At 37.8% G+C, this 13,836-nt stretch overlaps 1 gene segment (V, D, J or C); it reads left to right on the top strand.

The window, feature by feature from the left end:
• Positions 1 to 11,621: 11,621 nt before the first annotated feature.
• Positions 11,622 to 12,143, top strand: LOC691925 (Ig heavy chain V region 23-like). The segment is given in 2 exon segments: positions 11,622 to 11,733; positions 11,815 to 12,143. Coding segments are annotated over 2 exon segments (375 nt in total).
• The last annotated feature ends 1,693 nt before the right edge of the window (positions 12,144 to 13,836 follow it).

Genomic DNA, 13,836 nt, shown 5'->3' with positions numbered 1-13,836 from the left:
CAGAGTCCAGGGTCAGTCCATGTATAGTCTTTAGGTAGTGGCTTAGTCCCTGGAAGCTCTGGATGGTTGGCATTGTTGTTCATAAGGGGTCTCGAGCTCCTTCAAGCTCTTCCAGTTCTCTCTCTGATGCCTTCAGCGGTGGTCCTGTTTTCAGTTCAGTGGTTTGCTGCTGGCATTCGCCTTTGTATTTGCTGAATTCTGGCTATGTCTCTCAGGAGCAATCTACATCCGGCTCCTGTCAGTCTGCACTTCTTTGCTTCATTCACCTTGTCTAATTGGATGGCTGCATATGTATGGGCCACATGTGGGGCAGGCTCTGAATGGGTATTCCTTCTGTGTCTATTTTAATCTTTGCCTCTCTATTCCCTGCCAAGGGTATTCTTGTTCCGCTTTTAAAGAAGGAGTGAAGCATTCACATTTTGATCATCTGTCTTGAGTTTCCTTTGTTCTAGGGATCTAGGGTAATTCAAGCATTTGAGCTAATAGCCACTTATCAATGAGTGCATACCATGTGTGTTTTTCTGTGATTGGGTTACCCCACTCAGCATGATATTTTCCAGTTCCAACCATTTGACTACGAATTTCATAAAGTCATTGTTTTTGATATCTAAGTAATATTCCATTGTGTAGATGTACCACATTTTCTGTATCCATTCCTCTGTTGAAGGGCATCTGGGTTCTTTCCAGCGTCTGGCTATTATAAATAAGGCTGCTATAAACATAGGTGGAGCAGGTGGGTTTTTTATATGTTGGGGCATCTTTTGGGTATATGCCCAAGAGAGGTATAGCTGGATCCTCAGGCAGTTCAATGTCCAATTTTCTGAGGAACCTCCAGACTGATTTCCAGAATGGTTGTACCAGTCTGCAATCGCACCAACAATGGAGGAGTATTCCTCTTTCTCCACATCCTCGCCAGCATTTGCTGTCACCTGATTTTTTGATCTTAGCCATTCTCACTGGTGTGAGGTGAAATCTCAGGGTTGTTTTGATTTGCATTTCCCTTATGACTAAAGATGTTGAACATTTCTTTAGGTGTTTCTCAGCCGTTCGGCATTCCTCAGCTGTGAATTCTTTGTTTAGCTCTGAGCCCCATTTTTTAATAGGGTTTTTTGTCTCCCTGCGGTCTAACTTCTTAAGTTCTTCGTATATTTTGGATATAAGGCCTCTATCTGTTGCAGGATTGGTAAAGATCTTTTCCCAATCTGTTGGTTGCCATTTTGTCCTAACCACAGTGTCTTTAACCTTACAGAAACTTTGCAGTTTCATGAGATCCCATTTGTCAATTCTTGATCTTAGAGCATAAGCCATTGGTGTTTTGTTCAGGAAATTTTTTCCAGTGCCCATGTGTTCCAGATGCTTCCCTAGTTTTTCTTCTATTAGTTTGAGTGTATCTGGTTTGATGCTTATTTCCTTCTTTAAAAAGTTGAAAAATAATCATTGGAGGAAATACAGGGACAAATAGACCTGCAGAAACTTCTGGACATTTCACCCAGACACTGCCCATCTGGAGATCCATCCCTTATGCGGACACCAAACCCAGTAACTATTGCTGATGTCAAGAAGTGCTTGCTGACAGGAGACTGGCAGACCGGAAAGGGTGGGAGGATTCATAAGGGAACACCCTCATACAAGAAGGGGGAAAGGGGATGGAACAGGTTGTTTATGGATGGGAAACCAGGAAAGGGAATAACAAAACATAAATAGAAATCCAAATAAAACTGTAAAAAGCAAGGAATATAAATGGAGACATAACAACAGAAACTGGGGATATCCAAAATATCACCAGGACTTACTATAGAAGTCTATATTCAACAAAAGTGGAAAATCTGGATTAAGTGGTCAGTTTTATAGGCAGATACCAGGCACCAAAGTTAAATCAGGATCAGATAAATCAATAAACAGTCTGATAACTCCATGCCCCACCTGGGGAATCCATCCCATACACAGCAGACAGTATTGTGCATGCCAAGAAATGAATGCTGACAGGAGAGAGCTGTCTTGTGAGAGGCTCTGTCTGAGCAATACATAGGCAAATGCTTGAAGCCAATTAATGGACTGACAACAGTGTCCTCAATGAAGGAGTTAGAGAAAGGACTGAAGGAGCTGAAGGGCTTTGCAACACCAACCCCCCAACAGCTCCAAGGGACTAAACTGCCAACCAAAGATAATACATGGAGTGACCCATGAATCCAGCCACATATGCAGCAGAGGATGGTCTTGTTAGACATCAGTGGGAGGTGAGGTCATTGGATGTCTGAAGGCTGGATATTGCAGTGTAGGTGTGCCCTGCAGGTGCCCTGCCAGGGCAGGGAGGCAGGAGGCTGTGTGTGTGTACGTACGTGTGTGTGTGTGTGTGTGTGTGTGTGTGTGTGTGTGTGTGTGAGTGTTTGTGTGTGTGTGTGTGTGTGTGTGTGTGTGCACACTCATGAACCAGGGGGATGGTGTAAGGTATAGGAGGTTTCCAGAGTGGAAAACTGGAAAAGGAATAACAGTTGAAATGCAATAAATATTCAAAATGATATCTGAGTGGCATGAAGATTTAAGTTTATATATGGTTATGTAAATAAAACTCATCTTATTTGTATATTGCTTTATAAGAAAAATAACTTTTAATTTCTCACAAGCTGATTATATTCTTTCCATAGGCTCTTGGCAACCACAACAGTATCATCCAAGACTTCTATCTGATATACCTTAATTTTCTTCAAAGAATAAATGATTTACCCCATAACATTTGTGCCACTTTATACCAAAACAACCTATAAGGAAGTAAGTATTTTAGTTAACCAGGTTTATCGATGAGTTGATTATTATTTTAATCACTGATACCATACAAAATATACAACATTCCATGAATGCTAGTCAAGAGAGTTACGTTTTTATTTGCACAAAGGCTCAAATTTTCTGTGTTCACTGAAATATAAAAGTAATTTCTTCAACAATGTAGTAAAATGATTTTGTTTATTGAAAGCCTCCAAGAGCCTTGTGAATACCCTGAAATATTTGCAAGTACCACGTGGCCTCATTGTAAATGACTCAATTCTGTAATGCTCATTCAGTATTTTCCACTTTCCACATATACAAATGTACACTGAAGGAGAACAGTGTAACTATTTGGAGCTTTCTTGCCATGTAATTTGAAGCCAAAGTCTAGATGAAACCGTAAGTCAGAGCCACATGATGTATACAGTAAACATCCTTTATAGTCACAGAACCAAACACAGACAAATTCATTTTTGAATATCTTACAGGAGACTTAGTGTCAATTACTGAAATTGAGAGCGCTTAAACACTGCAAAGAGGAAACTACAGAGGGGATCAGGAGAGCCGTGGCCATAACTTCTAATATTACCTCCTTGAGAAACAAATAACTCATAAACGTCCTCACCAAAGAGCCAATAGGAATGCTATACAAAGATCAGTAGACAATAGAATGATATTGGAACCTATCTAAGTTTTCAGGTTTGAAAGAAATAGCCAGGGAGCCAGAGATACAAGTACCAGCGGTTCTGAATATGGGAAATACAGAAGATAGTCTCTTCTGGGAGAGAATATCATATATAACCAGAAAAATAAATATTTCATTTCAGATATTTTTCAATGGAGGGCAGATATATATGATGGTGATTTTAGTATATAATATATGCTGCAATATATATATATTTTTTTCCAGAATTTTTCAGATGGGAATGAAGTAATTCTGTGTCTCAGTTTGAAAGTCTGGGGAAAAGTATGGAAACTGTGGAACAAAATTAAAATTCTATGTATTCCATAAATTTATTCTAACTATGTAACATAAATATAGATTTTAAGCACCCTGCAGATGAGGTCTTAAATATTAAAAATATATTGAGGAAAATTTGGAGCAGCTCATCTTTATACTTTTCACTGAATGGCTTTATAGTGGTAAAGTGTTCAATGTTCCATATCTTAGATATATTCAAGGTGAGACTTTACTTAATGTATTTCCAATCAGTCCTGAGGGCATGACTGATTATCTCTGTTTATCACAGTGAAATGTGACAGATACAGCACTGCACTGGAAACAATAGTTAGATAAAATGGAAAAATCATTTATCCCTTAAGAAATTTACAAACACTTGGATTGAAAATGATGTTACCGTTGTTTTAATGTGAGGAGAACCTTTTATATGTTGATGATACGAGGAGTAGGATTCAAGATATAAAGTGTAGAGCACCAACCAGACATATCTTTATTTGATGTTTATGTCTACTAACGTGGGTTAGATCTAATATCATGAGATTTAAATTGTATCCAGCCATTAATGTTTTAGTTTGGGAAGAAGGGCAAGAACATGAATCCCTCACAAGTAATCATAATATTAATCTCAGAAATCTCCACAGTAACAAAAAAAATCCTTAAACTCCATTATTGATGCTGGTTCTTAACATGATAATAAAATGCTCTGCTAGTAAATCTGAAACCTAGGATGGGTTTTGGCTCAAAAACCTAAGACTTCCCATCAAATTGAAAGAATCTCATCCTTGAATCATGAGACAGGGCAGCAATGAAGTTAATCCCAGGCAAAGTCCAGAGCACTACAAACATTTACAGGGGACCTTGTAATCCAGTGTGTTACAGTAAACATTGTCCATATTCACATGTAAATGGTAGTTTAGTATGTTGTTGGTGTGAGGACATCACTTCTCCAACTTCAGGATTTTGTACAGCTAGCTACACAGACAGTCTTTAAGTTTCTTTCTTCTTATCTCTGATCCTGAGTCACAAAAATGAAATAATGGCTTGATATTACAAATTTAAATTAAAACATTAAACATGCACAAAATGAGTGAGGAGAACCAAAACATAATGAGGTTAGTTGATGTGAAATACCCAGATTCTCTCTACCTACTAATTTCTTGAACTAGAACATCACATGGCACTGGATGATACCCTAACACTGGTCTCCTACACTTGCCCAGTAGATCTGCCTGGACTCAACACTGTGGATGGCATATGAAAAACTGAGCTCCCACGTCACAATCTTACTTCCTATCTTGGAGAACCCTCTTGTCAATGGAAAGAAGGTACATGAAGATTTGCAGATGCTCCTGATGGTGTTGATCACTAAATGCTTCATGCCTCGTGTTTGAAAACTTGTAGCTTTCCTTTTAAATTGACTTATTTTTGTTATTGGATTTTTATTTACATTCCAAATATTATTTCTTTTCCCAGTTTTCCTTCCAAAATTCCCATGACATCAAACTCCCCCTTTCTATAAGGGTGTTCCTCCTCTCCAATCAACCCATTTCAAGACTTCCCATCCTGACATTCATCTACACTGGGGGTTGGGGGGTGTCCATCCTTGCCTGACTAAGGGCTTCTTCTCCCATTGATGCCCACTAACAACATCCTCTGCTATACATGAAGCTGGGGCTATGGGTCTGTCCATGTGTACCCTTTGGGTAGTTGTTAACACTGTGGGTGCTCTGGTTGGTGGTATTGTTGTTCTTATGACATTACAAGACATTTCACCTCCTTAATCCTTTCTCTAATTCCTCCAATGAGGATCCTGTTCACAATTCAGTGGTATGTTTCTAACCTTCGCCCCTGTATTTGTCACATTCTGGCTGACCCTCTCAGGAAGCCACTATAACAGGCTCCTATTAGCATGTACTTGCTAGAATCAGGAATACTGTCTATGTTTGTTTGTTGTATGTATATGGGCTGGATCTCCAGGTGGGTCAGGCTCTCAATGGTCATATGTTCAGTCTCTGCTTCAAAATTGTCTTCATATATACTAATATGAATATATTTGTTTCCACTTTCAAGAAGGACTGGAGCATCCACAATTTCCTTGTCCTTATACTAGAGTTTCATGTAGTCTGTGGATTGTATAATGGATAATTTGAACTTTGGGTCTAAAATCCACTTATCAGTGATGGCATACAATTGTGTGTGTGTGTGTGTGTGTGTGTGTGTGTGTGTGTGTGTGTGTGTGTGTGTGAATGGGTTACCTCACTCAGGATGATATTTTCTAGTTCCATATATTTTCCTATGAATTTCATGAAGTCATTGTTTTCAACAGCTGAGTAGTATTCCATTGTGTAGATGTACTACATTTTCTGGACACCACTTTCATTCATGAGAATCCTTTTTGTATCATGATCCATTCTCTCTGCTCATTGCATTAAGAGAATGTAAATGTAATTGCAGTATGTATGATACAGGTTGAGTTATATAATATATTTGCTTGATTTCTGTTTATTTCTCAAGGTGAATATATTTTTCTGGAGTTGTTAATTTATCTCTGGCTACCTACTTTGTTCCTCCTCCTTCTGTTGGAAATTTTGACTGCTGTAGGAATTTATTGATGCATACATTGGAGTGAGTGGAGCTCTATCTGTCCTGTGTTCTTTTCTGATTTCAGGGAGTCTTCACTAGGTTTACACTGATGAATGCAACAAAGCCCCCATTCCCTCCAGTTTTCACCTTAGCACAAGTGTGAACTTATAGAGCTTGAGCCAACCATTACCAAGTAGAAGGCTGGCTTTGAGGGTGTCATTAGTTATAATAAAGAAAAAATAAGCTTCAATCTCTGAAACATCAGTAATCGTCTCCAGGTAAACAAGAGCATTTATTTCCTGTATCTGAGCTCTATGAACACTGAATTTTCAGGGTTATGCTATTACTCAGGGCAGATGTGGCAAGGTCAATGTAAGCCATACCTAGCATAACCTCATGGCAGCTTAGACAATGATACTTACATTTCAAACATTATCCCACTTCCCGGCTTCCTGTCCATAAACGCTCCACTCCTTCCTCCCCACCCCCACCCCCATATGGGTATTCCTCCATACATCCCCCTCTATATCCCTCCATATTTTCCTGCACTTGGATGCTAAATCAACGATTATATGTTTCCAACCACTTATTGCTCCTTGCAATTCATGACATCATCAAGACAATATTAAAATGCCAACTACCTGCTGTAACTCTGGTGTCATTCTCATGGCAGTTCTATAATATTCAGACTCTTACAACAATTATTCTATGTTCAATTCCTCCAAACAAAAACCCTGGTCTCTCCTGTTTACAAATAGGAACCACAAGATCTGGAACCAACTGCCACCACGATAAAGGATGACTTTGAATGTACCATTGATGATAATGTAGGATCAACTTAAACTCATATGTTGAGACATCAGTCATGATCTCCAGGTAAACAAGAGATATTTCTCTCTGCATATGAGCCCTGCAAGCATCCTAGTTGCATGGGTATGTTACTGCTCAGGTCAACCATGGAAACTTCAATGTAAACCTACTGCATGGGAGTTTATGGCCAGCAGGGGGCAGAGTGGGGTCAAGAATCTCCAACAGTGAGATGTTGTGGGTGTGGAGAGGAACTCTCTATTCCCTGTGTTTTCCTTTCTTAGCTTAGATGAAACTGTTGTGATTGAAATGCAACATTTCCATGCTCAAAACAGTGAAGATCCTTTGTTAACTATACAATGTATTCTGATCACAGATATTCTTTCTAAACTTATGCCAGATCTTTTCCCAAACACCCAACTACATATTATTCCATTCTTTCTGTAGAAAAAAAAAAAACACATAAAATGGGTTAAGAAGAATTAAAAACAGAAAACACACATACACCTGCATATACCACGCGCGTGTGTGTGCGCGCACACAGACACACACACACACACACACACACACACACACACACACACACAACTCACACAAACACAAACAGATAAAATTGCAGCTCTGGAACCCTGCTTGTATCCAAAAACAAGTGCAACATGATAAATGCACAAGTAAATAAATATCTATAAAATACTGTTAAGTTCAGTTTGTTTTGGCATTCAGTTGCTATTGCTAGCCATGTGTTCATCCTTAAGGGTGGTTAATAACAAAATAATGCTCCATTGGAGAAAGCTAATTTTCCTCTGCATGTGAATGTCAATTTCAAAAATTTCTTGGTTAGGGTGAGAACTACATCCTTGTACTTTCCTCAACTGTGGGAGTCCATTTCTATTAACTGTGTGCATACCACCTACATGCTGTCCCAATCTCTGTATTTTCCTATGTATAGAATTTCTGTTATGTCTGGAAATCAGTTTCTTGGAATCACTCAACTCCTCTGGCTCTTATAATCTATTCAGTCTTTAAAATCTTTCTCACAAACAAGTTATAACTATTGATTGAGTTACTGTGTGCAACTAAGAGCAATGGCTATTCCTCATACTGTTCTCAGCACTAGTTGAGTTTCTCTGAAAATTACCACACAGGGAATTATCCTGTGTCTTGCAATGATATGTACAACCCATTTCTTTGAGAGATGTCTTACCCTCTAATTCAGGTACCTTTTAAAAAAGGCTTCTTCATTAAAATAAATGACAAAGCTCATCCCTGTGCTTTCTACTCAATTTTCTGCAAGTACGTATCTCATATAACATTGGAGCATGACCAGAACATTCCATCAGACCACTGAGGAAATACTAATCTCTAAACTTCAAGTTGTTTGTCATCAGTTTTTCATACAATCTCCTTGATGTCCTTATCTTTGATGAAAATACTCTATCAGTAGATTTATAACCCCACACTACATTCCAAATAAAATTAATCCATAAACATTCAGATATATCCACAGCAGTACTAGGTAACTATGAAGGTCTTATTATTTTTTCTATTTATTTAGAAATCAATTTTTAAGTTTTGTTATTTTTTAATCCCAATAATTTGTTTTGTCATGCTACATGCATTCTAAATTCTGAACATATTTTTTTATTTTTATGTACACTGAAGATCTTAGACTTCATCTTACCCCTATTATTATCTTTCAATTTGGTTTATGCTGCATCAGTGTTTTTATTCTCCATTTCCCATCATTATTTTATGTTTGGAACATTCTGTCTCATCTACCCGACTTTTCTGTTTTCCTTTTATTTTTATTTTATTACATCATACCTTTTAATTTTCCAGATCACAATGGCTCATTGCTATTCTCTCGGCTTTTTACATTTTAAATATCGAAAAAATATTCAAATCGTGGAATCGTACATAAAAATGAAAACATGAGCCATTTGTTTCTATGGATCTGGGTGATCTTATTGAGCATTTTTTAAGTTCTCTCACAAATGTACAGCCTTCATAATTCATATTTTACCAGTGAGACTTGTTTAGTGTTCTATACCACATCCATTGTTTTATCTAATTGTCATTTGTAATAAATCTACATAGATTCCATTTCCCAGCTACTCTGAGCAGAGCAACAATAAATATGAATATTAAGTGTCTCTGTAATAACATAGGGTGGTTTCACTACATGCTTGTGAGGGATAGAACGGGGACATGGCACAGTTTTATTTACTCATTTTGGCGACATTTCCTAACAGAATTCCAAAATAAGTACACTAAATTACTTTACAGTCACATCAACAATGAGTAAAGATTAAAACTTTCCACATAACATAATTTATTTTTCTCATTGGCATTCTTGTTTATTATCATATGACTCAGTTCTAATTGGGACATTACAATTTTCAAATCTGCACTTGGAGAAGGACTATGGTACAGGACATACAGAAACTAACCTTTAAATGAGCAGGATAGTCTATCTGTTTCTTAGGTTTCCTAGTGCAGGACAGTGTCATGAATCATAGAAGAAGCCTTTGGATCTTATACAGTGATCTTATACAGTACCTGACCTAGCAGTTTATAATATCAGCCTACAGATAAGATGTGCCCACTAGTACTAGATTGTTATGTTGTGAACGACTGATTTCTAATTATGACCTGCTTCATTACAAAGACTTCATCTCAAGTAAACATGGTCAAATGTCCAATGGCTTCCGGTGAAGGAGCCATCTCTAGACCCTACTACTAGCAGACACTAGCTACATGGCTAATGGTCAAGTTATCAAACTGCCTTATAATATGTAGGTTTACACCAAGTAGATTATTGCTGCTCTCACTTTTGAGCACAGAGACTTCTGGGTGTAGTGTGTAATGACTGAGACCAGACACCCATGACTGGTTTAGTTCACAGAATATAGGCCTAAGTACTCAACCATAAATTAGGCATCTATACCAGTGTTCTACCCCAAACCTAAAGATAATCACAAAAGAGCAAAAGTGAGAGGGATAGACATTAAATACAGTCTCAGGTCTTGACAGTGTCACATAAACTCTCAGTAGTTATAGTGGCCAGCCTAAGACCTGAACAAATTGAGTCAATCAAAGTAGAAGCCTGACACCTTGTGAAAGAGCTGAACAGACAGAATTTTTTTTGTGTGTGTGTTTTTTTGAGTTTTTTTTCGAATTTGTTCCTTGTACCCAATTGAATTCCCTAAATTTTATTCTGAGGATTACACACAATCCTCAGTGCATGTGTGTTCTTTCCTCACCTCTAAATATAGAATAAGAATTAAAAAATAATCACAACATGGATGAGGAGGAACGTATGAAGGCCCATATAAAACTGAGAGACTACTGGCATTTGATGAATAAAAAGGAAAGTTTAGCTATTTTCAGAGAATATTTTTATAGGTTCCCTTTACTAGCGAATGATTCCACCCATGTGTACATAAATACCATATATTGGACCCACCACACAATTACTTAATAAAGCAATATGGGTCAGTTTTGTTGGAAAGAGACTCAGTGGGAATACCCTAGGGAAACAAGAGGGTCAGAGTGGCTGTAGTTAGTCATTGATTTTTTAATTTATGAAAGACTAAATGAAAATACTAAAGAATAAAAAGAAATCTGGAAAGTAGAAATATATATATATATATATATTATTCATGATTAGCATTCTCAAAGATGTGCATTTTGTACTTTGTGAATGTTTTCCCTGTATCCTCTAACCTTCCTTTTCATGCACTCCTACTTTTTATATGATTATACTAGAAAGTTCCACTATGACTTCATATGTATAACAGACTTTGTCTATATAACAGTGTGGTATCTAACAACTAAAAAGAGAGACTCATGTGTCTGTGTTTCTGATATGGTCTTCATTAGTACAGTAAACTACAGTTGCATCCATTTTCCTGAAATTGGCATACTCTTTTCTAAGGAGAAACTTCTGTTTTGTTATACATATAAAAATTTGTTCTTGAGGCAAAACTTTGTTGATAGAATAAAGTTGATTTATATAATTTAGTGATTTTGATGGTGTTGCTATAATGATTAAAATAAAAGCCTTTGTGAAGTATATTTTCTCTTGAACATTTGGGCGAGTTTTTAGTATGTAACATTTTGGAAAGGAAAACGTTAATTGTATATATTGTAGGGATGCTGAAAATTCTGTAAACTTAGCTTCTTTTTTTTTTTTTGAAATTTCCAATCCTTAACATTGTCCTATAACCATCTGGCAATCCATCTGGTAACCATTTCAGAAGTGGAGCAACTGTCTCAGGAAGAAAATCTATTTAGAGCCTAGGCCTTTCTATTACATCAGTATCATCTGCACACTGCTCAAGGAAGGGGTATTGGATGAATTTCCTAAGAGTGAATTAGGAATTTGACTTTAACTTCCTGCTGCCTAACCCTGCTGTTTCTCCAGCAGGACTAGTTCCTTATCTAAGAAGTACCCTGCTCCTGAATATGTAAATCATGTAAATCTGTGGTGGTAAATACAGGACCATTCACACTCCACAACAACACATGATCACTGTCCTCTCTAAAGTGACTGAGAACACAGATCCTCACCATGGGATGGAGCCAGATCATCCTCTTTCTGGTGGCAGCAGCTACATGTAAGGGATTCTCAAATTCAGACCTGAGGATAGGCACACAGTAGGGTGTCAAGGATAACCACTCTGCCTTTCCCTCCACAGGTGTCCACTCCCAGGTACAGCTACAGCAATCAGGGACTGAACTGGTGAAGCCTGCGTCCTCAGTGAAAATTTCCTGCAAGGCTTCTGGCTACACCTTCACCAGTAACTATATGCACTGGATAAGGCAGCAGCCTGGAAATGGCCTTGAGTGGATTGGGTGGATTTATCCTGGAAATGGTAATACTAAGTACAATCAAAAGTTCGATGGGAAGGCAACACTCACTGCAGACAAATCCTCCAGCACAGCCTATATGCAGCTCAGCAGCCTGACATCTGAGGACTCTGCAGTCTATTTCTGTGCAAGACACAGTGTTGCAACCACATCCTAAGAGTGTCAGAAACTCTGCAAGAACAGGAACCTTCTCTGCGACTGAGATGACAGAGATGATTAACCAGGAAACTTACATAGAAATAATCATTATGAACGTACATTTTTGTCGTTCCTACTTATAAACCTAAATTAAAACTTTGCAGTGGATGTCTACGAATAAAATAATGTTGATTGAGGATGTTCCTAGAATACCCCATACCTTGTCAATCTATTTACCAGGTACCATCTCCATTGACATATTTTTTTTTGCTTAAACAACCAAAAATAAGAGGAACTGTGCTTATGCGTGATAAAAATCTCTGGATTCTGAGATAACCCAGAACTTCTGTTGGAATATGTGGGAATAAAATGTAATAAAAATTTGACCTTTAACATCCAAGCAAATTCTGAGTGAAAAAAAAAAAACTAAACTAAACAAAAAACCCAAAAAACAAAAAACAAAAAAATTTACATAGTCTTAAGTCTTAAGTGGCTTCCTGGTATGTTTTCAACACTGGCTGTGTTGTCTCTCAGAAGTCCCAGTCTCTCATAAAGTAACAGATATTTATAAAACAATCCAAAGTCACATACGTGTAATTCTTGTATGTTTGAAAAGTATTGCTAAATCGCCTTTCCAAGACATCGTTTATCAACTCAATATATGTACATGCTAGCTGAGTTAGACTCAGAAGTTATATGTTAAGATTCGTTCTCATAAAAAATTGACCAAGTCCCAGTAAGCAGCCCTACAGTTGCCAGCCTTTTGAGAACGCGGACCTATAGTGATACAGCATAAAGTATCACAGTGGGTTGCACACTTGAAGCTAATCCCTGTGCTACAGAATGTTTGTGAATTTGTGTGTCTCTGCATCTATGTGTGTTCCTTGTGCTTTTACTTTGGTGTCTTTTCTTCTGTTAATTTTCATTGTCCTATTATAATTCATTTGCTTTCATTTAGCTTATTTTGTATTTCTTTTTTTTTAAATTACTTTTAGGTTCTGTTTGTTTTCTAACTTGATTAAGGAGGGGTTTGAGGAATGAAGATCATGAAGGAGTTGGGAAAGGAGAATTAGTAATTAGAATATAGTGTATAAAAATATTTTCCAGTTAAAAATAGAAAAAAAAATGTAAGACCCAAAATGTGTCCTGTCAACAAGAAACACAGGGTCAAAAATTGAGCAGAGAGAGACTTAGGGCTGACTAACCAATAACCAGCCCAAGTTGAGACTCATTGCATGGGAAAGCACCAATCACTGACAGCATTGATGATACTTGCATATGCTTGTAGACAGAAGCCTAGCCTGACTATCTACCTAGCAGTTGACTGGAACAGAGACAAGGTCCAATAGACAAACATTTGATGGGGTTCAAGGACTCTTATGGAAGAGTTGGGGGAAGGATTGAGGGCTCTGAAGTAGGCAGGAACTCCATAGGAAGCCCAACAGAGTTAACTAATGTGGACTGTTGGGGGCTGACAGATATTGAACCACCAGCCAAACAGCATAAACTGGCCTGACATAGGCCTCCTGCACATATATAAAAGATGTGCAGTTCTGTGTTCAGTCTTTATGTGGGTTTCCCAATAACATGAGCAGGGTCTATCCCAAAGCTGGTGCCTGAGTGGAATCTGTGTAACTGGCTAGACTGCCATGTTTGGCATCAGTGAGAGATTATGTTCCTCCTGGTGCAGAGGCTTCATGTGAAAGGGTTGG

The sequence above is a fragment of the Rattus norvegicus genome, chromosome 6 (genome assembly GCF_036323735.1).
Source record: "Rattus norvegicus strain BN/NHsdMcwi chromosome 6, GRCr8, whole genome shotgun sequence".
Lineage (NCBI taxonomy): Eukaryota > Metazoa > Chordata > Mammalia > Rodentia > Muridae > Rattus > Rattus norvegicus.
The sequence above is the reverse complement of the archived record's forward strand: the minus strand, read 5'-3'. Positions and strand labels throughout refer to the sequence as shown.